The sequence below is a fragment of the Felis catus genome, chromosome C1 (genome assembly GCF_018350175.1).
Source record: "Felis catus isolate Fca126 chromosome C1, F.catus_Fca126_mat1.0, whole genome shotgun sequence".
Classification (NCBI taxonomy): Eukaryota; Metazoa; Chordata; class Mammalia; order Carnivora; family Felidae; genus Felis; species Felis catus.
Genome location: NC_058375.1, coordinates 190,854,159 through 190,881,358, shown reverse-complemented (window position 1 = coordinate 190,881,358; position 27,200 = coordinate 190,854,159). Strand labels below are relative to the sequence as shown.

At 37.4% G+C, this 27,200-nt stretch overlaps 1 protein-coding gene across 4 annotated transcripts in view; it reads right to left on the bottom strand.

The window, feature by feature from the left end:
* PARD3B (par-3 family cell polarity regulator beta) overlaps positions 1-27,200 on the bottom strand; it is a 1,015,202-nt gene that overhangs the window by 327,451 nt on the left and 660,551 nt on the right. For all 4 annotated transcript variants that reach the window (XM_011285494.3, XM_019838515.2, XM_019838513.2 and 1 more), the window contains one exon: positions 22,337-22,381. In XM_011285494.3, coding sequence (XP_011283796.1) covers positions 22,337-22,381 — 45 coding nt within the window. The remainder of the gene's footprint in view (positions 1-22,336; positions 22,382-27,200) is intronic.

Here is a 27,200-nt window from a genome sequence, read left to right as displayed (position 1 = left end):
CTGCTTCAGAGCTTGCTTTTGCTTTCCCTGCTGCCTGGAATATGCCCTCCCCTCTCTTCTATAGTGATCCAAATCCAACCAATCCTTCAAAGCTCAGGCCAAATCCTTCCTTGATGAATACAGCCCATGCGATCTTGACCATCTCTAAGCTCTGTTGCCCTGTTGTTTGTGTCACACAATCTGGCACTTTCTATTTCAGAGTTTAGTATTTATAAATCACTTGTTCTTAATTATTTCATATGTATAAGTTCTGCCTTCTCTGGAAAGTTATCTAATCCTTATGTCTTACTTTTTTTGCATCCTCACAATATCCCAGGCAATATCAAGATATAGCAAAAAGTCGAGAATTACTACTTAATGTCATAATTTGCAAGAGTGTATAAACGTTAAAGGAGTTCTATTATCAATGTCGGCTGGCACGGAGAAATGTTATTGAAACTGTAACAAATATAAGAAAAAGGGGAATTTAGAAGAATTATCACCTTTGAAAATCCATGGCATGCATTAGTACAGTTTCAAAATGAGTTGGATTAGATTTTTAGAAAAAACAAAAACAAACAACTCTAGAAAAATAACTGTAGATATTCTAAATCTGGTGGGAAGAATGTCTTCTTCTTCTTTAGTGTCATTAAGATTAAGGATGGGATTGTTTTTGTTGAAAATGCTTTTAATAGGCCTGACTGTTAAGCAATTCAACAACAAGCCTGAAAAGTGGCAGGTCTCGCTGAAAATCACTTCACTTAGTGTTCTCCAACCTGCCTCTGAAAACCATACATGTGTGATAAGTCTGTAAGGAGGGCACCATCATTACCCATCTCTTCCTCCTTCCTCAGTGATGACTGAAATAGGGCAAGATACTGAAAAGAATGCTGTTATTGGCAAAAGAAAAAAAATCAGCTCAAAATCTAGGTAAGCCAAAATCAAAATCATACTTCTTGAAATTAGAGTGAAGTAAGGGAGAAAGGTGAAGAGAGACACAAGATAGGACAGAAAATAGCAACAAAAACCATAGTAATGACAGGTATATATTGAATGCGTACTGTACTATAGGTGCTATGCTAAGTACTTCCTACACATTAACTCTCTCTCAGTGCTAGATGTTAGCAAATGTGCTTGCCAGGAAATCACTAAGCAACAAGTTCCTTATGGCACCATTAAAGACTCCAATAATTGTATTTTGACTAACAATATTGCATGGAATTATGAGCTAAGAAATTAAATTCATTTTCATTCATTTATTATATTGGGTTGCCATTCGACTATTATCCCTCCTTAAAATATCACTACATCTTGAAAGAGATAAAATAGAGTTCACTTATTTCTTATTCTAAATTCAGTGAATTTTCTGTGTCCAGTTAAATAGTTGCCAAATTCCATTTCAGCTGCCAAAATTTATTCTAGAGGTAACTGCATTTTAGTCTTAGATAAACTCTATTTGGTGAGTCTGTGAGACAGTAAATCAATAGACATTTAATCAAAAATTACTTTTCCTTCCTTGAAATGGAAGTCTAAAAGGCAAATATTCAGATAGGAACCTTCAAGAACATAGTTCTATCACCTTAGTTAAAAAAAAGCATTTTAATTTTTTTTGGTATAATGTTTCTAATGAGTCTTCTGGTTGATGCCTTGTAGGATGTGCAAGTTGCTTGCAGTCAAAATCAAAAGGCCTTCTCTCAAGATTTATGTTTTATTTCCCTGGAAAAGTCCCAAATGATAAAAATCTGTGTGAATGGAGGACTTATAAGCTTTAGCTGATAGCCTATTTACTTTAATAAATACATATCTGATAGAATTCACTTCTGGAAAATCCAAAGACTTCAATATCTCTTAGTTTTTTATACTAGCATGTGATTAATCAATATAGTACCTAGTATAATTGTACCCAGTATAATTAATCAATATCCGGTGTTAAAAAGAACACTGAATATTAATTAAAAAAATTATCTCTCATTGCCAAGGTTTCCCTCAAAGAGTTCTTCTCCTTTTTGAGAATAAAATGATGAAAAGTGACATCCACATAACTCCATTGCATTGAATATCTCTTCAGTGAAATCTCAATGTGTCAGTGGCCATACTGAAAATGGCATATCAGAAAGCATCTGAGATTCCATCCTAATCTGCACATATCAGAAATTATCCCGCTGGTAGACAGAAAAATAAAGTCGTATGTACATTAACACATCAAAACTCAACAAAGAAAAAGCTGCAGAACACTTCACATGAATTTCAAAAGTAAATATTCCAGATTGGTACTAATATTTAGAGACTGATTATCAGATTTTCACACTTGAAAGTGCATCTATTCTGCATACTGCCCCAATCTTCCCCAAAGGCCACATGTAAATATGTATGTTACACTGACTCATGCTTGGAAGTCTTTTGTCTAAGACTAAAAAAATATAAAATATTAATTTATCGTGGAATAAGCCATTGGTGCTGTCTCCACCCAATTTCAAGACTGATATACTTTTTTTTCCTGCTCGTTCTGAGGACAGGAAAGCTTAGAGCAATTTTTGTGAAAACTTCAGCATTAATATTAGCAAACACAAGCATCAAGAGCCCGCAAACTAAAATACATGATTTTATATGTGTAGAATATGAGTAACTATTTTGTAATAGATATAATAAAGCAACTTTTTGCAAACCTGTGTGTTAAAAAAATATTTCCAAATAATAAGGAAATCTGCCCATTCATCACGGAAGATGAAAACTGGAAAAAAAGAAAAAGCAGTATATTTCTATCACTAACTACGTTAGGAAGATCATTATTCATTCAAATTTATTTTTACTAAGTGGAAATACTTGTATAAGCTGACTGTTATCAGTTGATCAAAAAACAGACAGCTATGTAATATGATACGTATATAACTGCATTTTCAAAGAAAACACAGGACTACATTGGCAAAACCAGTACAAATTCCATTGCATAATGACTTCTAGGTACTCCTATCCCACTAATATCTAAAAACTTTAACAAAGATATCATTTGTGTGTTTAAGATACCTTGTGAATATAAACATACAAACTGTTTTAACTTGGTTTTAAATTTGTAACTGCTTGGAATTTTGCATTTCCACACAGCTGCTAATTTTCAGAGAAAAATCCTAGTCATTTCAAGCCACTGAACATGATAATAGCAAAAATGAGATTGATCGTTAACTCTGGTAACTGCTTAGCCTTCATCTTAGGCTTTTAGTTAACCAAATGAATTAATGACTCAACTCTTTTAAAGAATTATTACTTAATTTAATCTGTGCAATCTTGTGAACAAATCCAAAATTCAACTATCACCTCTATGCAGATAACTTCCAAATCTACATCACTAACCTTGACCTCTCTTGGGTTCCAGACTCCTATTTTCACATGCCTCTTCTTCATAATTTGACTTTACATCAGGAAAGTTTTGGGCACCCCCCATCTCTAGTCCCCAAATACAAGAAATTCCGTATCTCTGCAATGCCTTCATAATTCTTTTTGTCAATTCCATCCTATTCTAACAATCTTCTTCAATCTCTCACTGCTGCTTATATAAAACAATTTTGTAGTCTAGCTGATCCTTCCCTTGTGCTTAAACATTGGTGTTCCGGGGTTCAGAAATTTTATATACGTGTCTGTATATAGACCTTTGTTGGATATATGATTTTCAAATATTTTCCGGGTTGTGGCTTGCATTTTCATTTCTCAACACTTAACAGCATCTTTTGAACAGAAAACATTTCTCCTTTTGATGAAGTCTAATTTGTCGATTTTTTTCTTTTATATTTATGATTTTTGTATCTTAAAAAAATTCGCTTTAACCCACTATCACTAAAATGTCTATTTTTTTCTAGAAATTTTATAGTTTTAGCTCTTACTTTAGCTCTACGAACCATTCTCAATTTCTTATATAGTGTAATGCAGAGACAGAGATCCTTCCTTCCTTCCTTCCTTCCTCCCTTCCTTCCTTCCTTCCTTTCTCTCTCTCTCTCTCTCTCTCTCTCTCTCTCTCTCTCTCTCTCTCTCTCTCATTTTGCATGTGGTTATCCAGTGATTTCATGCTAAAGGATTCAAACAAGGAAAATACGTGGTCTGATATTTATTTTAAGAAGGCCACTCTATCAGCTCTTTAAATGATAAAGTGAAACTCCTTAGCAAGGAAGAAAAAAGCTTCTAGGACATAGCTCCTGTCTGCACTTACTACTATCCATTGCTTTTGCTTAGACCTGCCTTCCTTATTTCCTGCTTCCATAATGACTCACTGCTTTCCCCCCACCACTTATTTTTCACCTTGATTATGCCTCCTTGGATTAAAGGAAAAAGACAATGATGACAGAGAATATGAAGATGGAAGAAAAAGAACCATTAATAGATAGAAAAAGAAAGAATAGTTTAGGATGGATTTAGAATACAAGTGATAGATTACTTGAGAAGAAACAATGATGCATCATCTCCTCCAATATCTACCGCTTCTCCTTCATTTGTTTTTATTACTCTTGGTATTTCTCCAGATCCAAAAAGCACTACTTCTCAGTAGCTAGAGAGTAACCAGGCCTCATCTTAGCCTTACATCGCCTTTGGTAGCATTCTACATTTTGTTTCTAGAATCTTACATTTTATAATTGCAAGAGAAGCCCTAATGAATGATATTCTTTGAAATGAATTGGTTACTCCAATAAATATCTGCACATAGAAGTCAAATTTTTCAGGAAAATTATTTGTCAGTGCTTGAGAGATCAAGACAATGTACAGCAATCAATGGGCCACTCCAAATTGTCCCTCATTACAGGTGTTGCTGTAGTCATTTCAAATGACATGGGAGTTCAGTTGTGTGTTCTTACTACATACTACTTAGTAAGGCTTCCGTGATTGATGCCTCCATTGCATTTTAACTTACCGAAAACCACTCACAAGAAAACAGTTTTGCCCATACCCTTGTAACACTCAGGTAACAACTTTATGACCAGATGGAAAGGAGCTTCCTCTTTCTTACACTTTGGAAGCATTAAAGAGATGATTTCTAATCTGCCACAGCCATATGCTCTGAAATGCAAGCTAGAGGGGCAGATGTATAATCTGGGAAATGATCCAAATTCATGACCTCTTAGGAGCCAAGGGTATTGTGTGTGCAATGCCAGCCCTGCATGCCATGCCCAGAAATTCTAATTCATAGAAACGAAGTATGAAAAGGCACAAAGAAAGAATAAGAAAAATAAATGAAAGTCAGCCACTCCAGGCAACGAACACATCATCTGTTTTTCTAAAGCTGACCAACCCAGTACTTTCATTTCAGGGAACAAATGGAGTTTCCTTGATCCTTGTAGGCTCCGATAGCAAAGACAGCTCTGCGGTAGTAGGACTGTGAGCTGATGTCATCCAAATTTTCATATCATTCCCTTGGCCAATCTCATCCTCTACTCGATGGCAACGTGAGTCTTGTATAACGGATAGGTTACATACAAATTCTGTGAAAGTATCAGAATTTCTGGTCTTCAGAAAGAGGAAAAAAAACAAAGAGCATTTGGTGTAAAAGGGGAACATATGGGAGGGCAGCTTTTATTAGAATGAACAGGGCTGGTTTTGATTTGTTTTAGTACCTAAAGGACCTATCAAACAGCCTTCTCATATACTACTCTCTGGGTGTGGTCATGACAAAAAAAATTCCATCTGAAGGGCATTCCGGGGGTTCAGAAAGAATTCTAATTAATATCTGATCCATGGTCTATGGAGGCAGTGACAACAAATAGCCAGATAAGCCTCTCCTTCCCCATTTTATGGCAGGGTACGTTATAATCTGATAAAAGCTCCTTTGTGAACCCTATTTTATTTCTTCCTAGAACAATGAATCATTATAAGAATCTCTAGACAGAGTAATAAACCATAGCTTGTAACTACAAACATAACCAGAACTCTTTATTATGTGGCTCTTATTGAAGGGAATTTTCCATTTCAAACTTTCTCAGCATATTGTGGACATACCCCCACTGTATTCCTATGCTAGGTGGCTTTCCATATATTTATTTCTAAGGAATACTTGAAGTTGGCTTGTTTTGTCAAAAGTAATCCAGACCCAGTAAGATAAAACCATATCTGGCTTAATGTGTGTTCCAGTCTGCATTGAACTCAGCTGTTTATTTGAATTCAGCCATTTACAAAAGATAACCATTCATTCATTCATTCATTCATTCATTCAGCAAGCAACTACTGGACTCTAGGCTTCTGCTTCCAGTAATGTATCAATTCCCCAAATTCTGAGAATAAAAATACAAACAGATCTTAGATAAATTAAATGCATCTAACTGCATTGCTTAGCTCATAGGAAATTAAGAGAATTACTTAAGCAAAGTCACTCAACAAATAAAAATTAACGAATAAAAAACCAAGAGTGAATGACGCTATGTAACCAAACTTTTATGTTAAGACTGCCCTTCAAGTGAATGCTGATACCAGGAATCTGAAGCAAGGGGAAGTGGTACGAAGGGGATATCTTAGAGGATCTGGGAGAAAGAGTCAAAGTAGGAGAGTTAAAGCAATGACCCTCAAAAGGATCTATCACTTTGGTAGAAGAGTGTACTGAGTAACCTCCTGTCCTGAATACACTTTCCTCAGCAAAGCAAATCCAAGAAAATCTGCCTTGAGTCTGGTTTAAATAAGAAAAATGCAATTAAAAATATCACTATTCTCTTTAAGAATTTACAACCACAGGGTTGTCCTCTTAGAGGTATGAAATCAAATTTATTTTCTCCCAATTAATTAAGCTGTCAGCCAAGAAATTATATGAAAGTGGTCCGAGGCTAGTAGTGCTTTGCTAGTACCCCAAAAGAAGTGAATCGAAATCTTCTCTGGAGAAAAGCACATGCAAATCAGATTCCTCAAGATCCTCACATGTCCAATCCAAACAAATATGACATCCCAGACAGAAATCAGCAAATTCATAAAAAAAAAAAAAGTCACCATGAATGAGAGTCAGCAGAAACACGAAAGAGATTTAGACACCAAGTTGGGATTAGAAGATAGGTGTGTAACAATTCCCTCCAACTAAGCACAGAATCAAGGAGATAGAAAATGCGAAGTAGTGTTTTTAGGAGACATGGCTGAAAAGTAAGGTCTAAGGTACAGCCGGTAAGCATTCCACAAGGAGACGACAGAATGGGAAAGAGGCATATTAACAGACATAGTTTCCCAGAAGTGATGGAAAACATTAATATGCAGCCAGGGGAGACACTCCATCTACCAAGAATGATAATATAAAGAAATCGACGGCAAGACCTAGACTGTAGTGAAAGTGAACATCAAAGACAAAGAGAATTTAAAAGTATCCAGAGAGAAAAGACTGATGACCAGCAAAGAGATGTCAATTAGACCAGTGGCCGACTTTCCACAGAAGCCAGAAGCCAGCAGAACAGCAGTGAGCCGTCAGGCTAATACCATACACTTAACATGACTAATTGTCAAGGACAAGACATTTTCCTAAAACAGCAGAGTGTAATCAATAGACCATCATTAAAGGAGTATCTTAAAGGGCATACTTCAGAAAAGAAAAAAAAAAGACCCCAAAAGGAAAGTTTGAAATACGAGGGAGAACAATAAAAAAAGAAACTGGCAAATATATGGGTAAGTTTGAACAAACACTAAATACGTAGAATGTTTATTTTATTTTTTTAAAGTGTTTTTCATTTTTCATTTTTCTTTTTTTGGGGGGGGGAGACAGAAAGAGACAGAGAGAGTGCAAGTGGGGGAGAGGCATAGAGAGAGGAAGAGAGAGAATCCTAAGGAGGCTCCGTACTGCCAGGATAGAGCCCAATGCAGGGCTCGAACCCACGAAGCTGTGATCTGAGCTGAAACCAAGAATCAGACGTTTAACCAACTGAGGCACCCAGGCACCCATAAATACATGGAACATTTAAATTAATATATAACCTGTTATATCAAAAACTAAGAAAGAAAGTGGAAAATAGTATAGACACTGGGAGAGGGTACAGAGTGCTAAATTATTCTAAGTGCCTTGTACTGTATGGGAAAAGAATTTAGTGTGGACTGTTTTAAATTTTGTTAAGTATGCATGAATAAAAGGTGCTGTATAGTTGCCAAATCAATATAAGAAAAAAGTGGGACAAAACAAAATAGGATTTCATCCTTGGAGGATAAGAAAGGAGAAAAGGAGACATTAAGAGGGGGCTGAAATATAAAAATAAGATGATAACCCTAATCAAAATATGCTGGTGATCTCAATAAATGTAAATGGCTGAACTCCCAGTCACAATTCAGCCCACCAGACCCAACAGAGGAACAAAACCCAGCTATTTGTTAGGAAAATACATGCCCATAAAGAACATGGGAAGTTTAAAAGTAAAAATATGCAAAAGACGTATCAAGAGAAAGACTTAGCAAACACCAAGGACACCTGCTCTGTGCCAGATTTGCTCTTGGACTGGGGTTCAAGGTCTCTGCCCTTGTAGAGCTTAACATTCTAGAGGGAGGGGAGATAGGCAGTTACACACACACACGCACGCACACACTACAGCATGTAATAAGTGATATTAGGAAATAGAGGAAGCAATAGAATTCTACTGACTTATTTTCTATTTTAGATGAGGTGGTCAGAGAAGGTATCCTTGAGGAAACAACATCTGACCTAAGAACTGAATAAGAAAAAAACAGCCATGCGAAGTGGAGGGAGATCATTCTGAGCAGAGGGAATACATGTGCAAAGGGCCTGGAAAGAGAGTAAGTTAGCCTGCTCCAGAGACAGAAAGTAGGCAGGTCAGGCCAAGTATCTCGAAGGAGGAGGCAGCCGTGGGGATGAGGTCAGAGAGGTAGGCGAGGCAAATGAAGATGGGCTTTGGGGGTCATGGTAGGAAATTGGGATTTTTTTCTATGAATGATGAAAAGCCACTGGAGAATTCTAAGCATTTGAGGGACATGATTTGACTCATGTTTTTCAAAGATCCCTTGGCTCCTATGAGAGTTGAAATGTAGAGAGAGCAGAAGAGGATGGGTAAGGAGGCTCCCGAAGGCCTGAGGTGATGGTGGCTTGGGCAAGGGTGGGAAGGAAAGCTTTGGGAGGTATTCCCATGGGGCCAACCTGACTTTCTGCTGGGTTAATGTCACAGGTAAAGAAAAGAGCAAAGTCAAGGCTGACTCTGCATTTGGTCAGGCTTTTTCCAGGCTCACATGGAAGGGGGCGACTGTATCTGTTGCGTTTCCTTCTCAGATAAGATGGCTTGTTGGAGGAATATTTGAAAATATAATTCAAGTTTAACTTGATTAAGACTTATCATGGCAAACCATAAGAAACACTTAAACTGAAGGTTGTGGGAGGGGAGGTGGGGGGGACAGGCTAAAGAGGTGATGGGCATTAAGGAGGGCACTTGTTGGGATGAGCACTAGGTGTTATATGTAAGTGATGAATCACTGGGTTCTACCACTGAAACCAATACTATACTGTATGTTAACTAACTGAACTTAAATAAATTTTTAAAAAAGTTATCATGCTAAGAAAGAGTTGAATGTTTGGACATTTCTTTTGCAGAAGAAGGCAGTGTTCAACCAGAATTGAAGGTGTTTGCATGTGGACAGGAAACGGGACCTAGACTGTGAGTATCATGTAGCCTCAAGGCCTCAGAGTGAACACACTTTTCTCAAACTAAGATTTTGTTTGACCTTTGCAAAAAAGCATGCTGATGGAAACATGAAATTGGTCAGCGTTGACCAAACTTCAGCAATTTGTGTCACCGTTCCATAATATTTTGCAATGTTCACGTATCATGGTACATTTCCAATAGTCTTTAGAATCTCACAGTCTTTATGTAAAATCGTATTTTACAAAAACATGTAGCATTCCCATAAATGGAAAAACTGTTTTGCTAGTGTATACTCATAGAGATACATACTTTTACAAAATGGAAAGTACTTGCCCATATAAATCATTATAAGAGTTCGTGGACCACTGGATCACTACACCAACCAATAGCATTTTCTCTGAGGTCTGTCAATATACCAAGTAAAAAGCCTCAGTCATCAGTTGGACACCAATATTTCTAAATAACTCCCTGATGGCGTATCATGATATTTTACAAATCTATCTGCTTTTTCTTTCCCGTGTGTGTGTGTGTGTGTGTGTGTGTGTGTGTGTGTGTGTGTGTGGCTTGCCTGGTTTAAGAGGGTATACACCCTTTTTGGGGCGTTATTATTTTAACTGACTGGTTAATAAAAGGGTTTTTGTTCAAAAGGTAATTTTAAACAGCTTTGTTGTTTGATGGGGTGGAATTTATAGGTTGTTTTGTGTGGATGTGCGGTTTCTAATTATCAATAGAGTGGGAATCAATTTGCATTTGCTTACTTTAGCAAGGAGAAGCAATCTAGGTTGCTTTCGGTTTTCTCTGCCATTTTTACATACTCATCATTAGTCCTCTTATAATTCTGCTTTTATTGGACACAGTTGGGCATCATGAGCCTTTAAAAAAGACCTTTTTTTTTTTTTTGTACATGGCACTGTGTGGGTGCCTCACTGAATAAATTACAAGGACTTAAGTTACTACCTTCTAGGATACCAAAAATTGATGGGGGGTTAAAATTCTCTTAGGTATGTTTTTCACTGGCCCTTTCTCCAGCAACCTATAAATGAGGCATCTTGCGGTAAAGCTCCTTTCCATTCCCTTTGCCCCGAAATACTTCTGGGCCCCAAGGAGGCTTCCAGCATGACTCGGGGATCCAGCCTCTCCCTCCCAGAAACCATCCTTTCTCCTGTGGTTCTTCTGTACATACTCTGTGACAGTCCCTATGCTAAATCCTCCCATTTGTATAACATTTCTGTTAGTAGATTCAGCCTGTGCAGTCTTACAATGTTTAAAAATGGCTTTACTTTTTAAATCCATAAATTATTCATTATCTAATTGGTACGTAAACTCAGGCTCAATGTAAAAATTCAGATGCTGTAGATAAAGCAGAAGTTTCCCTTGTCCCTCAAACTCAGGCTGCTTCCTCTTGGTAAAGGCAACCCCTGTTACTTTTTCTATGTATTTGCATTTATACTTAAGTACATGCAATTTTCACCGTTTGTTGCTACTGAGCCGTAAGCACCTTAGTGGTCAAATCTGTATTCTACACGACTCTGTATCTGTAGTACCTGGCACAGTGTGTGACACATGGAAGGTATTCATTAAATACTGGTTTAATAAATGAGTTATCTTTGGTTACTCCCCTTTATGTGGTAGATAATCAGATTCTGCCCGTATAAGAAAAGGTGGGCTGTGGGATTATTAATGATGTAAAGGAGCCACAACTACTGATCAAAGGAGATTGAACACAGCCTGAGGGAGATCTTGGGGGCTGACCAGCTATGGAACAGAAGTGTGAGTTAAACCAAAATAGACTGAGAGTAGTCAAATAATATAAAAGCAGAGCCTAAAGACACCTGAAGTTACATGAGAAGTTAAACTTCTCTCCCAGAAGAGACCCTTGCCTGAGGGTGGTAGGGAAAGTTTCTCAGGAGAGTTCAGCTGAAGCTCTGAGGTGTGAAAGAGCAAGATAAGGTCCAAGGACAAAAGAGAGTATCTCTGTGAGTCTGGAACATGCATGATGAGGCCGATGGGTCAAGTGGCAAGAGATAAGCCTGGAAAGGCAGGCCATGAGAAGGTGATGGAGGGCATGATATGACTTGCTACAGATGCTGAAATTCATTGCTGCCACAGAGCCTAAATACAGGAATGAACAAGTGTCTCATAAGTAGGCAATACTCTTCTTGAAATCCTCATTGGGGCACCTGGGTGGCTCAGTTGGTTAAGCGTGTGACTTCGGCCAAGGTCACGATCTCGCGAATCGTGAGTTCGAGCCGCGCATTGGGCTCTGTGCTGACAGCTCGGAGCCTGGAGCCCGATTCAGATTCTCTGTCTCCTTCTCTCTCTTCCCCTCCCTGCTCATGCTCTGTCTCTCTCTGTCTCTCAAAAATAAATAAATGTTCAAAAAAATATGAAATACACATTTTTAATGCTTTTCTTTCTTGCCTGCATAAAGCAATTTTCATTCATGAACCTCAAATGTGTATGCATATAAATACACACAATTCATCTAATATAAAGTCATACTGACATTATCAAAATCAATATACACTAAGTGATTCTCACTATCAGTTGGCAATTTATCAGATATTAAAGACCAAATCTAGGCTTTGGCATATTATATTATGCAACATAGATTCAGTGGTCTATCACGCAGGAGCTCATCTTCAAATTTCCCAGGTTGGGTTTTAAACCTGTCCTTGCAATACACCCATTGCCCGATTTTTAGTGAGAAAACTTAAGAATTAAAGCCATTGCTAGAATGACCACATAGGCATTCAGTTAACACTGGCAGACTAGATTTTTTCACCAAAGTTGAAAATAAAAGGTCTTACAAGCAGGTAGCTTACAATCCCTCCAGGTCATCGGAGTCAGAGAGTCTCCATCTTTTTCACCACAACAAATTTACACATAAAACCCTTTCCTTAGAAGAGTGATTTTAAATTCTAGATCTCAATGTAAACTTTCCTAAAATAATGATGTAGGAACTGAAAAGCCTTATAGCTCTTTCCGACTATGCTGTTCACGAGGGGCTGCCATTATTTAAAGCTGGTAAGCATTGTCCAGTGATGTTATTGAAATAGTTTCATTGCAAAAAAGTTCACTGAAGACATCCTAAAGCTAACCATAAGGGAAAGAGGACGGAAGCAAGGCTCATATTGTAGGTTCAGATTTATAGGTACTATGTTTTTAGAGACTGTGATTTGCTTTTGCCCACGGTACATCCAAATTCATACAGTAACTGTCTGACTAATGATGGCATTTTTGTGCACTTTTTATGTGTCCTTCTGTTTTCTGTGGCTCCTACTATTGCTCCTTGCCGGTTGCAGAGCTAATCCAAAGTTGGGTACAGATAGCTCAGCCCACAGTACAGTTCTGATGTCAAACATTCACTTTGTATTTATCAACCATCATGTAATCAGCTAATAACATTTTTCGCCGCAGATGTTCATTCTAGCATTTAGAAACACTATTAGAATTGTCAGTTCCAAACCACTGTTTCTAAATGTACAAGACACATATTCCCCATGGATGGTGAAGTTTGAGAGTTCAGCCACATTTGAAGAACTTGACATATATAGAAATACGCTCTTCTCCTTGTAAAATTACTTTTCGCTTGTTCAAACAACTCAAAACATTTTAGAAACTGTAAAATTTCTAAATCAGCACACACTTAAGCATACTAAATTTTATCTCCAAAGACAGACTGTCATATTCTGAACAACAAGGGAGACAGGATAACAAAGAATTTTGTTATTGAGAATTTTGTAATGTAAATATTAAAATTTAAGGGCATAGGGAAAAATAAGTACCAAAATATACCACATCAACAAATGTGCACTGGTGCTCAAATAAAATAATTTGTCCTGTGCATGCATATGCATATGTGTGTGTGTGTGTGTGTGTGTGTGTGTGTGTGTATACACATAAAAGAAATATAACACAATTAAAGTAAAAAATGTAATAAAGAGCAACTATAAATAAACACAGATTTTGTGACAGTCTGTATAAATTTGGAATGAAACATGAAATTTTGTATATAGAAGCATATTCAATTCTGGTGGGTTTTAATGTCAGAAGCTTAAAGGAAAAATGACTAGTCTTGTGCCAAATTAGTCTTTCTGTTACCCATGCTGAATTTGGGGAAATTTTGAGAAGTTTAATGATAGTTTAGGTTATTAAATCAGGCAAAACTGGTAGCAATGATATTTGAATTCACAAAGCAAGAGATTGCTGAAATGTAAGTTGAGAGATCTGAGCCTCAGTTCTGTCATTGACCAGCTGGGCCTTTGGTGTAGGTGACTTTCCTTCTCTAGGCCTTAATCTACCCTTTAAAAAACTTGACATACTAGAGATATATACTGCTCAACTTGGTTTTAACATTCTATTATTCCACCACAAATGGAGAGTTGAAAATCTAACTGAAAGAGATAAATTGCATTTTAATTCAGGGAACAACTGTAGCTCATCTGCAACCCAACCTTTGAATGTAGCATGCACGTGCATGTGTATGTGTAAATATATTTCTTCATAGCTGTCTATTCAATTTTGCTTCGATGACTTAAACACATTTCAACATAGGTTACCTACTATCTAAAGTGTTTCTCATATTCTTGGCCAGCTATGACCAACCCTGTAATGCCACCATGTAGACTTGGACACCATCAAGAAGACGAGACTGTTAATAGCATTTGTTTATTTATTTATTTATTTGAGATAGAGAGAGAGGGAGAGGCAGAGAGACAGAGAGAAAGGGAGGGAGGGAGGTGGGGGAGAGGGAGAGGGAGAGGGAGAGGGAGAGGGAGAGGGAGAGGGAGAGGGAGAGAGGGAGAGAGGGGGAGGGGGGGGAGAGAGAGAGAGAGAGAGAGAGAGAGAGAGAGAGAGAGAGAGAGAGAGAAAGAATTCTAAGCAGGCTCCACACTCAGCATGGAGCCTGACACAGGGCTCTATCTTACGACTGTGGGATCATGACCTGAACCGAAACCAAGACTCAGACTGTTAACTGACTGAACCACCCAGGGACCCAAGACAATCAACAACCTTAATTTCTCAACCCCACTACCTACAAATGTATCTATGCTACATACATCACTGCTACTTTCCCTATAATCTTGGCTCATCCTCTTCAAGTCCAACTGCTGTAAAACTACAGTCTTAATCCTATGCCTTTAACACTTTCCTCTTTATTATTTCTTCATTCTCTCACAGCATCTCTTTCCTCTCAGTCTACAAACAGGTTCGGTGTTTCTTGTTGATAACAAAGAGTAGAGAAATCAAAACAACTTAATTTCTCTAGATACATCTGTTTTCTTTCTCTTAATGTTAACTTTCTGGAAAGATCACCTGTGCTTCTTTCTACCTCCCATTGCTCCTCAAGGCATGCCACTTTATTCTCTCTTGTCTGTCAAAACTCCCTCCACTGAAATGATAACTAATGGCCATCTCTCAATTTCCAAACCTAGTGCAACTTGGGCATCTTCTCAAAACTTCTCTAACCTTGGGACCATTTCCTCCTGGAAATGTTCACCTCCTTGTTCTTCAGAGATATGATCTGTTTACAGGATATAATTCATCCAGGCCATCACTGAGTCTAAACTGATCAAAGCCTTCACTTTGTGAAGTGAAGATCAATCCTCTTGGCAACTGCAAAACTATCAAAACAAACCGGGTCCATCACATCTGCCATCCTCAGTCATTTCCCAAGAGGAGAAACCCCTGGTCATCCATTGCCCTCTGGGCTGCCACCTTACACCACTCTGGCCATATTCCCATGTGATTCATGGTCCCACTTTCCCCTCCATCCCAGACTCCTCCATTTGCCTTCTTGAGTTCCCACTATCCTTCTATGGTTGACAAGATGCTATTCACTTTCAACCTGTTCTCTAAAAATTTCCCAGCCTTAGTTGAAATCTACCTCTCCACTAAGAAATCTACTTCCCTTACAACCCTCATTCTCACCCATATCATGCTGGTCAGGGTTGGGAGGGGGCTCAATGACGCCTTTACTTCTCATTTCCACTTTCAAGTACAAGGGTCACCTATGCGCATATAAAATCCCTACTCCTTCCCAGCTCATACCACCCTGCCATACTTCCCTCTACTCCTGCCTCTCATTCTACTCTACTACCTTCACTCTCATGTGACTTAATACTCCACAGCTCTGGCACATATGGGTTTCCTCTCTATCTACCCTATTTCCATCTTATCATTCTTGTTATCAAAAACACTTCCCTAAGCAAACCACTGTTCCAAGGAGAATAAGAGGCATGCATAAAACCAGGACCTACACTGTAGGTTGGAGCTAAGCCCAGTGAAACACTTCTGAGATCAGCAATTCCCAGCCCACACGAAGACAGGTGATCAAGAAACGTTTGCTGTTGATTTTGTCATGCAGCATAGTTATAGCAATAGCTGGATGATACACTGAGAATCAAATTGGATCTTCTTCCTCACTCACCAAGTTTAATTAAAAAACCCTCACAAACTCAAAGCTCTATTTCCTAAATATGTTTAATTTCCTTTCCATTTCCATTGTGATTCACTTGAACTTATGTCCACACCATCTCTTATGTGGACTCTTGCAATGGTCTCTTAATTATTGTCCTTGACTTTCTGTTTTTCTTTTTGTCCTTCAAGTCACCACAGCAAAGTAATAGTAGTAGAATATAAAACTGGCCAATCCCCTTCTTTAATAGGTTTCAATTCTCTGAGCCTGTAGGATAACATTCACATTTTTCCATTTGATAAGAATTCTGCATGATCTAATCTCTGCTTACTGGCTCAACCTTGTATCTGTTACTCTCCACTTTGCATTTGTGACACACTGAAATCCTTACAGTTTCAGGAACATACCACGATGTTTCAAATTGTCATAACTTTCCATATGCTTGAAATGTGTTAGCTTATTGACCTTTTTTATTTCTCAAACTTCTATTTATCTTTCAGATCCTGCCATGGAAGCATTTCCTTACTGAAACATGACAGCCATCCCCCAATCCCAAGCAGAATCAAGCAATATTTCCTGTGAGACTTCTGCATTGTACTCTTTAGCACAGACATACCAAACCAATATTTAATTAGGCATTTATATGTCTTTTTCCCCTACCATTTCATAAAAAAATTTTTCTAAGACAGAGACCATGTCTTATGTCATTTTCTATCTCAGGTACTTGATATAACACCTGTCACAGAATGGGCACTTAATAAACATGAGTAGAACTGAAATAATTAATTTTGAAATTTGATTTGTAAAAATATGTAGACTCTATCTACTCATGAAATTCAGAGATGCACACACCTGCACCATATCTGAGTAGCAAAGACTCTAACCGCATTTCTAAGAAGGCTGATAGATTTATTTCTAATTCAATTTGATTCATTGAATTTTAGAGACCAGACTATTCAGTAACCTTTTACAACATAGGAAATACCAGAGTCGCTTCATAATCAAGTTCGTATAGGAAGAATCCTATATATATTGCTATTTTTTAATAACATCCTGAATCCCATGGAAAGGTAAACCAAGCTGGAGGATGTGAGAATGTATATATTTCTCATGATGAAAGTTATATTTAACCAACATAACAAATGACCAAAGCTTAGAAATTACCTAATAAAGATTTTTGTCCAAAACTATAGCCATATAGTGTTACCTTAACCAACTAATGAGGAAAGAAACAGAGTTTAAGTCCACTACCCACTAACTCTAAGATTTAGGTCCTTGTCAACAATAACAATAAAAAGCCACGAAAAGCAGTATTCAGACTCAGGAAAAATGACCATAGCTGGTATTTCAAATTTTAAATGCATACTCTAATTTAGATAGTCTATAAAAGTATGAAATACTAAGACTCAACAAAATATATGAAATGCCACTTAGTAACACATTGCTCTTGTATTAAAGGGACTATCTCATCACCTTTTGCTTTTAAGAGCTCTACTCTAGCTCTTTGGAAAGATCTAGAGATTTCTTTGGCCACACTTGAACATTCGAAATATAAAGTTTACACACAATGCATTTAGAACAGAATGTAAGGTCTGCCAAGTTGCCGACTTGCATATTAAACTTTTGGCCTTTGCCTTAAGGATACGTGTCACATGCACATTTGCTATAATTTATACACAATACATGCACATCACATGCATATTTTCTTATCCATCTCTTAACTTGGCCTAACTTTCATATAAATACGTTATAAATACAAATAATTTATATCTACATACACGCATACACACATGTAGGGAAACAGAGGCAAAAATGATCAGATCAGATGTCTCTCCCATATTCAATGAGTTACAACAGTCTGTTAGAGAAATTATACTTATTCGGCTGGAGTTTACCAAAGGTAAGCAAGAATTCATGGGCTATCTTGATGTGTGTGTCATGTCTTCCAACTAGAACTGTATTCTTCTCAGTTCCTGGGACTGAAGGAGGCACATGCTGGTGGAAAATCAACTGGCCAGAGCATAGGCTTTACCGCACAGTATCTCGGTTCATAACCTAACCCGTACTAGTTACCGGCTGAGAGAGCAAGTATTTAAATGCCCTGAGCTTCAGCCTCCTTACCAGTAAAATGTAAGATATCAAATACTTACTGGCTTCAAGGCACCTATACAGAGATATCCCCTTAGACTGTTAACGAATATTTGCTCATTAATTGATAAACTTATCTCAGAGAAGGTCTGGACTTACTGCCAACCGTTACTTTTACAGACTTGCCTGTTTTACAGCTATATAGACAGGTGTTTGAGAATGTAAGAAATTAAAATAGGAATAGGAAAGCTTTTTAGTCCATTTTGCTAATTAATATGTCAGAGCTCATAAAGAAGAACTCATCGGCTTTCTTCAGTACTGCATCATCTTAAAGAGCTGGGTCAGCAAAGATCTCTGCAGACAGTCAATACATATTAAAACAGTTCCAAGCAGTAAATCAAAACAAAAAAAAAAAAATTAAGACAGAGTAAAAAAAAAAGTAAAATTTATAAGTCCTTTCTGTCGGAATGTTGAGGAGCATTAAACTATCAGTTTAGGTGTCAGCTCAGAATGTAGGGCGCAGGGAAGGAAAGATTGCCTTCTCAGACATAGTTTATGAGGCTGTGTACAGTCAAAATTAAGGTATAATTTTAAAAAAAGCTACGCTAAACTTGATGTCATCTTCTTTGGATTCTAATGTTCCTTAGAGTATTTAAATCATCAAAAAAAAATGGTTTCATTGCTTTAAATATACCTTTTGCTGAAGTTTCTTTAACCCTCTGCATTTACTAACATTTGGGTTTCATCAGAATTCAATGAACAAGATAAGGGGAAAAGTGAAAGATACCTTTTTGACTTTTAAGTCTCTCTGAAACTTGTGATTTTTCTTAAAGGAACCAATTACAAGGCATTTTGTTCTTAATCTGTCTGAGATGTCTCATCATTCCATAGACATTGACACCTCTTATACATGGAGGAAGACCATACAAGATCAACCACAGAATCATCCTGCCAGCTTCCTAGCTAAGGTCTGAAATACAATGCACTCAGGGAAAACCCCTGAGGCAAAAAGGAGAAAAAATCTCAAGAATCCTGAATTGAATCCAGAAGGAGTGAGGGCACACTACATTTGGGGCCAAAAATGTTAGAATGATTTATCTTACCTGAGCCTTTGATTCGATCAGAGTTCTGAAGAATCAACCATTTAAAGCTTAAGCCCGGGAAAGGATGCCAAAAATATTGTCACAAATTTGGGAGGTACCCAAGGCAGACCAACAGATGGAACTTGGCACGAAATGGCTCTCTACACTCTCCGTAGCTGACTCAGAAGAAATTTTAACTCCAATGAATTTATTAAAATGTTGAATATCATCCCAAATAAGAGGATGGATGATAGATTTAGGGCAGCACATACAATTTAATTTAACTTCCTGATGGTCTTGGATAGTATGAAAGCTGCCCACATTTCTATAATTAAAAAGAGACACAGGGAGATACTCTCTCTTTTTAGCAAAAGAGATAATCACCTTTTTACTTAAATATTCTGGAGAAAAAGATTTAAGGGAGAGAAAGGTGAAACAAAAAGACACCCAATGATCTCTTTAAACACTGGCAAGACAAGTATGATCATGGAACATTAGACATTATAATCCAACTAGTAACTTGCTTAGCGGTCACAGACTGTAGCAGAATGAGACTTCAGTTATACATTAGGTGCATTTGGAAAATGATTTTGTAACTGAAAGACATTACCAGAATCAAAAGGACCCTTAATCTTTCACTGTCACTGCCACGACCGCCACCAAAGCCTCCCCAGAAACTGCTCTGCATGCATGTGGCACACACAGGGGAGCGGCATTTTACGCGAGGAATGAGTTTTTGAGGATCACTATACATTCAAGACCAATTTTCCAAAGGAAATAAATGTAAAAAGTGGGGGAGGTTATATTCTTGGAGGATATAAATTTATAACCTTAGCTGCAGATTTTCCTTTAATGTGGCTTTGTATTTTCTCAGAACTGTGTCTAATGTTTTAGAGTCCGTCTTAATGTTAGAGACATTAACTGTCTCACTTAATATGACTCTAACAGGGGCATTTTTTTTTTTAACGTTTATTTATTTTTGAGACAGAGAGAAACAGAGCATGAACGGGGGAGGGTCAGAGAGAGGGAGACACAGAATCGGAAGCAGGCTCCAGACTCTGAGCCATCAGCCCAGAGCCCGACGCGGGGCTCGAACTCACGGACCGCAAGATCGTGACCTGGCTGCAGTCGGACGCCTAACCGACTGCGCCACCCAGGCGCCCCTCACTTAATATGACTCTAGACTGAATAGTATTAGGTGATTGCCTCTCTGCTGTGTTTTCTCTGTTTTCTGGTTGTTCTCAGCATTTGCACTGATGTCACAGATGGCCAATGAAAAGCTCAGTGATGCTGTGAGAGGGCACACGAGTACTCAGAAGTGTAAAATAGTGAATGTTGTACGAGCAACTCATTAGTGACCAGAAATCTTTAAAACACCCAATATATTTAAGCATCATGGTTCACACGGTCTAAAGACTGTTGGTACTATTTTTATCAACCAGCTGGAGTAAAGCTGCCATGTGGAGCTTACAATTAACCTACCTGACAGATTTTAAATTATGCCACTTTTGTCATTTCTTTTTTAATTTGGAAGTTATTTCAAGTTTTGAACTTAGGGTAATTCTTTATTAATATGTTTTATATCATACTATACAAAGACATATTCAATTTACTAAAATACTGTAGCAATTTACTACATTGCAATTTATTAAATTCAATTTACTAAAATACTGAGTTACTAAGATGTTCTCATTTAAAAAGAGTGGCAGTAACTTTTAGTTACTGGCTAACAGGAATTTTTTAGGAAATTAAGTAAGATCAGAGTAAGATTTGATTTTCTGGAAAAAAGCCAGGAAGCTTATTTGCTCATTTTCAAAAACCAAACTGATAAAGTCTTAAAAATTGCTTCTTTTTTTTTTTTTTTAACCTTGAAGCCTACCCCAGTACATAAAAAGGCTTTAATCTTCAAGGGTTAATATGTGTAACAAAGCTCACTACAGCAGTACCGTTTAGGATGCATTTAAGGTGAAAGTAATACAGGCCATCCTTGGGGTTCCTTGGTCATGAGAACTTCGTTTTCAGGCTCCTAAAAACACTTGTAGTAGTCGAGGATTTAATGGGCAAGGATGATGGGGAAAAGCAGCATGTTGCAGTTTATCACTTCCACAAAAATCTTTTCTTTCACAGTGATCTAACCTCTTAGGCTCTTTATTAGGAGGAGCAGAAAAGAAAACAATCTAAGAGTTGTGAACCAGCCCTTCCCTGCTGTTATCACAAGAGAATATGGAGAAAGAGGAAAAGAAACAAAAAATCATCATCTTGCCCTGGAACATGATAGAAGTAATGAAGCATCAAGGCCACTTACTGCTGGAAACATAATTAGCACATAAATGCAGGAGACACTGGGTGACAGGAAAGACTTCTTTGTTTCAGAAACAGGGTTGGGGGGGCATGTCAACAAATTGTAACCCTTCTGTTATTTGGAGTGGCAAGTCTAAGAGTAAAATGGACACTTTCTCCCAGATAATGCACCCGTAGAGGAAAGGGATCTCACTGTAGTATTTGCTAGCTTAGTAGCCTTAAGTGTTTTCAACTAACGGGAAAAAGCAAGGAAGAAGGGCATAGAGACAGAAGCAGGCCACTTGCTAATGAAGGGAAAGTTTGGATTTTTGCCATGAAGGTATCACATACATAACACAGAAAGATCCAGAAGACCCTTAGGGATCCCTGTGGACTTCCTGTAGAACCTCTAAGGAAGGTTCATTCATTCCTCAGTCAAGAGAAAGATAAGATAGCCATCTGGGGTGTGATCCCCTTTGATGACAAGCAAAAATATTATTCCTTTTTGAGGGCAGAGAAATGATGACACTTTTCTTATTCTGGAGCTCTTTGTAACGTGCAACTCATCACAGGAAAGAGTTTCAAACTTCCTTGGATTTTCCTTACAATTTGTTTGTTGTTTTAAGTGTTCAGCTGGCTAACAGGTTTAAGAGTTTGGGTTTTAAAATTATTAGTTTTTGGAAACCTTTACTCTTTCCTCTCAAACATTTTGAGTCAGCATACGTTATGCCACTACACACACAGCCAGGCAATAATTCATCTTTGTGGAAGTCGGAGACATCTCATGTATTAATTAGCAAGCCTTTCAGTGACGAGTGGATGGAAATAAGTTCCAACTGCTACTCAAACGCAGCCAGCAATTTCCAGGAAGGAGGATCTAAAGTCAGCTATGAGGAGTTTCTTACCCGATTTGTGATCAGCCAATGAGTGGACTTTGCTTTCATCTGGCACTGAGAAGAAATAAAAGAGACAAGGATCAGGACTGCTTGTAAATCAGCCATTTTTTGAGCAATAAATTGATATAGATTCATAAGTTAAGTCCTTTACTGGAAAAATTTTGAGGAAAAAAAGTGTTCCCCAGACTACCTGGGGCAGCTCATTTCTACTGGTAGATATTTCAAAGGCAGCTATGAAGAAATATATATATATACATTAGATCATTTATGAATATAATTTCACTTTCTTTTAATTTTCAGTACTCTCAGCTCTTTTAACTGGGCTATGGTTTTCATGCCTGCACAAGGAGAAATTAAACTCAAGGGCCTAGAGATGTACAATATATAATAAAATTCTTTGAGTGTAATAGCTATATATATATACACACACACACACACACACACACACACACACACACACACACACACACACAATACTCCAGGACTGGACTTCTATATCTGGTCAAAATGGAGTAAAAGGAAACAGATTTACAATCCCTCTTGAAAAAAAATTAAATACATAAAACATGAAACAATGGCAATTAAGATTTTAGATGTTAGGCAGCAGAGACAGAAAACAAGTGAGGTGAATCTACACTTGTTCTAGCTTATCTTCTGGAGAAAGTTTCCAGGCTGTCGTATAGGGAGGGAAACACAGCGGAGCTCAGTAAGCACCCCGTCTAAGGACTTCGAGCTGGATGTCCAGGGAAGCTAAGGTAGGTGTAGTTTGCTGGCAGAGAACTGGAGAGTATACAGAACTCTTTCTGAGATCTGCAGAGAATCACCTCACGTCTCCAGTTGAATACTGATGATTACACACATGTGAGGAAACTACCCACGACCCGGAAAAGAACCACCCAAAAGTATAACAGGAAAAGTGTCGCAAGTTCACACAGAGCTGGGAATAGTATCTATTCCCAATAGCCAGAGTAAAAAGCTTCATAATTGAGGGTCATCAGTTAGAATATGAAGAAAAACCTTGTTTCGGTAGTGAAAAAACAATTAACCCCAGATAACATAGCTCTGGTGAAATGCATACATTTTTGAAAGACACAAATTACCAAAGCTTATGTAGGAAGAAATATATAAGCTGAAAGACCCTATAGTTTTTTTGTTTGTTTTTAATGAATTTGTAGCTGGAACTTTCCCATATAAAAAACTCTAGACCCAGATGGTTTCACTGATGAATTCTACCAAACATTTAAGGAAGAAATCACACTAATTCTATAGAAATTCTTTCAGAAAATTCAGAGGAGGGAATGTTTCTCAACTCATTCTACGAGGCTGGCTTGATGTTGAGACTAGCACCAGACAATGACATTATATGAAAGCTATTACCTAGTATCCCTAAAAAACATAGATGCCAACGTCTTAATCCTTAAGCACGTCTGCATGGGTTATCACTTCAATATTCAGCAACAGTTGTTCATTATTTTCTATGTGCCATTGACCAAGTTAGTCTATAAAAATCTGGTGTTCAAGGACTGAGCAAGGTGAAGTGAACTTTGCTGACAACGTTTTTCCTAACACTAGACTGGTGTCAGAGGAGTGCACATCTCCTCCCTTTGCCTACACCATGAAGTCATATTTCACCAACCTATCAGTTTATGTAGATCTTCCTGCTCCCAACTAGCTCTCCTTTTCTAAGCTATGACTTTATTTTTTAGATAACAACACTACATGTCTGCAATTTTCCTAGTATTAACTTCTTAAAAATCTTTGAGACTTTTCTTTGTATTTCTAGTTAGAGATGTCCGTCCATATTCCTCAGGTTCCAATTGTGTGCCAAATTCTAGCTTTCTCAGGTTAAAAAAAAAAAACTTACAGTGGAATCTACAGTATAAAAATATTGGAAAATGATCATAATTAAAAAACAATACTACTAGTGGCTAATATTAATTGAGCACTTGTAATATGTAGCTTCTGTCCTATGCACTTTATAGCTCATAACTCATTCAACCCCAACAGCGACCTGTAAAGACAGGTATTATTATCCTTTATTATTGTACTTTACAGATAAAGAAACTGAGGCATACTTCACAAATGAAAGATCTAGAACTAAAATACTGCACTCTTAGCCATTCTACTATATTTGTGATAAGTCACAGAAGAGTTTGTTATATTCTTTGAATATGAGTAGCATGAATGTAAGAAAACATTTTATAAACACTTATATGTTAGGAAACTAGTATCCTTTATATTTGAATATATGTTATTAATAGAAGTCTTTCTGTGGTGAGAAATATCAACAAGTGTTAGCTGTAATTTTCTCTAACATGTTTGGAAATTTGAAGTTCTAATGGGTTCAAGCTAACATATTCATCCCCATTTCACAAATGAGATACCATCAGAGTTAAAATCCAGACTTGGAAACTTGCTAGTCAAATGCAATTTGTTATAACTCCCCGAGCCTCAATCTCATCATATATGAAATGAAGATAATATTGGGGCATCTGGGTGGCTCAGTCAGTTAAGCATATGACTTCAGCTTAGGTCATGATACCACGGTTCATGAGTTCCAGCCCCATGTTGGGCTGTGCTGACAGCTAAGAGCCTGTAGATGGCTTTGGATTCTGTGTCTCCCTCTCTCTCTGCCCCTCCCCTGCTCATGCTCTGTCTCTCAAAAATGAATAAATGTTAAAAAAAAAAAAACATTTAAAATGAAAATAATACTGTTTCCTCCAAAGTCTTAAAGTGAAGATTGTATGTGTAAATTTATGCAAGGTACTTAGAAGATCATACAGTAAGTGCTTAATAAATGTAGACTACCATCAGCATTATTAACAGGGACCTAAATAGAAAGGCAGTCTAACATGATAGCTAATAATGAGATAGATGTGGGTTGTATTTCAGCTTTACCAGGCAAGTTACTAAGTTCTTTTCAACCTTACTATCCTTGTGTGAAAAAATTAGATAAAAACACTACACAAGGAGTTGTGGGACTAAATGAAAAAAAAAATGTACAAAAACACTGAGCACAGTTGAAGGTACTTATTTCTCAATAAATGAAAACTTTTGATACATGAGAATTGTGAGAGTGGTAGCAGTTGTGAATTTGATGGTGGTATTTAGGATTTAATGTACCTGGGATTATAAAGGACTAGAGGTGAAAATATTTGAGAGAATACTACGCCTTCAGGCAGGCACTTCGAAGCGTTATCTCCATGGATGATCCCACGTCTACAGCAGGTCTTATCTCTCAGTTTACCTGTCTCTAGTTCATCTTGTAGAGTAAAAAAAGGCAAAGGAAATATAGCACTCAGACAATATAGTCTTATTATGTATAGTTACTCTGAAAAAGGGATTCATACAAAGATAGGATTTTGTTATTTTGCTTTTGTCTTTTTTTGATAGACATAAGTTATCCCATTAAATCTAAGCCAACTTAAGTATTGCACATTCCTCAGCCATATTAGGTTAAACATGGTACTTCCTTACTTTTTGACTGCACACTCTATTATTCTTAGTGGGAATACTTATCATTATTTTAATTGACAATTTGAAATTCTTTAGAACACTATTTCAAAAAACAGTATAGAAAATCCAAATGGGTGATAGGCATAAAAATTAGGGGTCTTTCTCCAAAATATTCAGTGACACAGATGTCTATCTTTAGGACAGAAGATAAATGAATAAACATAATAGAAAAGAGAGGGGACTGTAATGACTTAATTAATAGAATACACTTTATTTAAAAGGTTAAATTGGGAACAATCATCTTTTATGCACACGCTTAGTGCTGGGAAGTGATTTAAATAATAGTAGCAAATGAGAAAATGAGGTAAAATTACACACACTACCACTACTTTTTTTTAAAATGACAAGTGTTATAATTAATACTCAACTTCCTTTATAACTCACATTACCTTAGAACTACTATAAAGTTATCTCTGGGGGGCTGGAGCTTAAGTCTAGTCATTTCACTGCATAATATTTGGATAGCACAGCAATTGGAATGGTAGCAGTATGAATATGACAGGTGTGTCATATTCAGACGCAACCTTATTTACAAGAGGTTGAAAAATAAGTGGGCTGGGTGTGGTAAAGGTCTTCCATTCCAAAATGGTGAGGCACCAAAAGCACCAAGTGAGAGAGTGTTGATGGATCAAGAGTCACAGTTTCTTGTTCTGGTTCTGATGATGGATTTTTTTCTTTCTTTGGTTTGTTCATTCCTTTTTTTAAGTTTCCAGAACCTATTGTATTCCCTTTTTCATCCTTCAGTTTTACCCAAGGACAGGTACTACTTGCTCTTGATTACTTAAAGGGATATTACAGTAATCAAAGCGACATCAGTGAAATGTTGGGACCTTCTGAAGATGAAATTCATGGCCATTTCTATTGTAACTGTTATTAAATACTTAGAGAGCACTGTGGACTTGCTCTTTTTTTCTCTGAATTTATTTAGATAATGGGATTTCTATACTGAGCTCATGCTTCCTGGCCTTCAACTCAAGACTGATGGACACTGATTTAATTCTTGTAAAGTGCTTCATAAGCAGGACACTCTTTGGTTTGGATGTTGGTTAATTCCCTGGTGCATCCTCGGGTTCAGGAAGACTTACTTGAGAAACACAGCAACCTGATGGCCCATGTTTCTAGTTATCTTGGTTGTAGCCCTCTGAAGCTAATTAGAACTGCTCAACATTTAACGGCACCTTTTTACAAACTGTGGATAAACACACAGAGTCTTTTGACTCCACCAGGATCATTGTTAGAATTGAGAGAAACCATAAACCAAAAAAATATGGGGAGAAAATCTGTGAAAAAGATGGCACCCTGAGAGCTTATTAGAGACAAACATTAAAGTGCTTATAATACATACATTGGCTTCCCA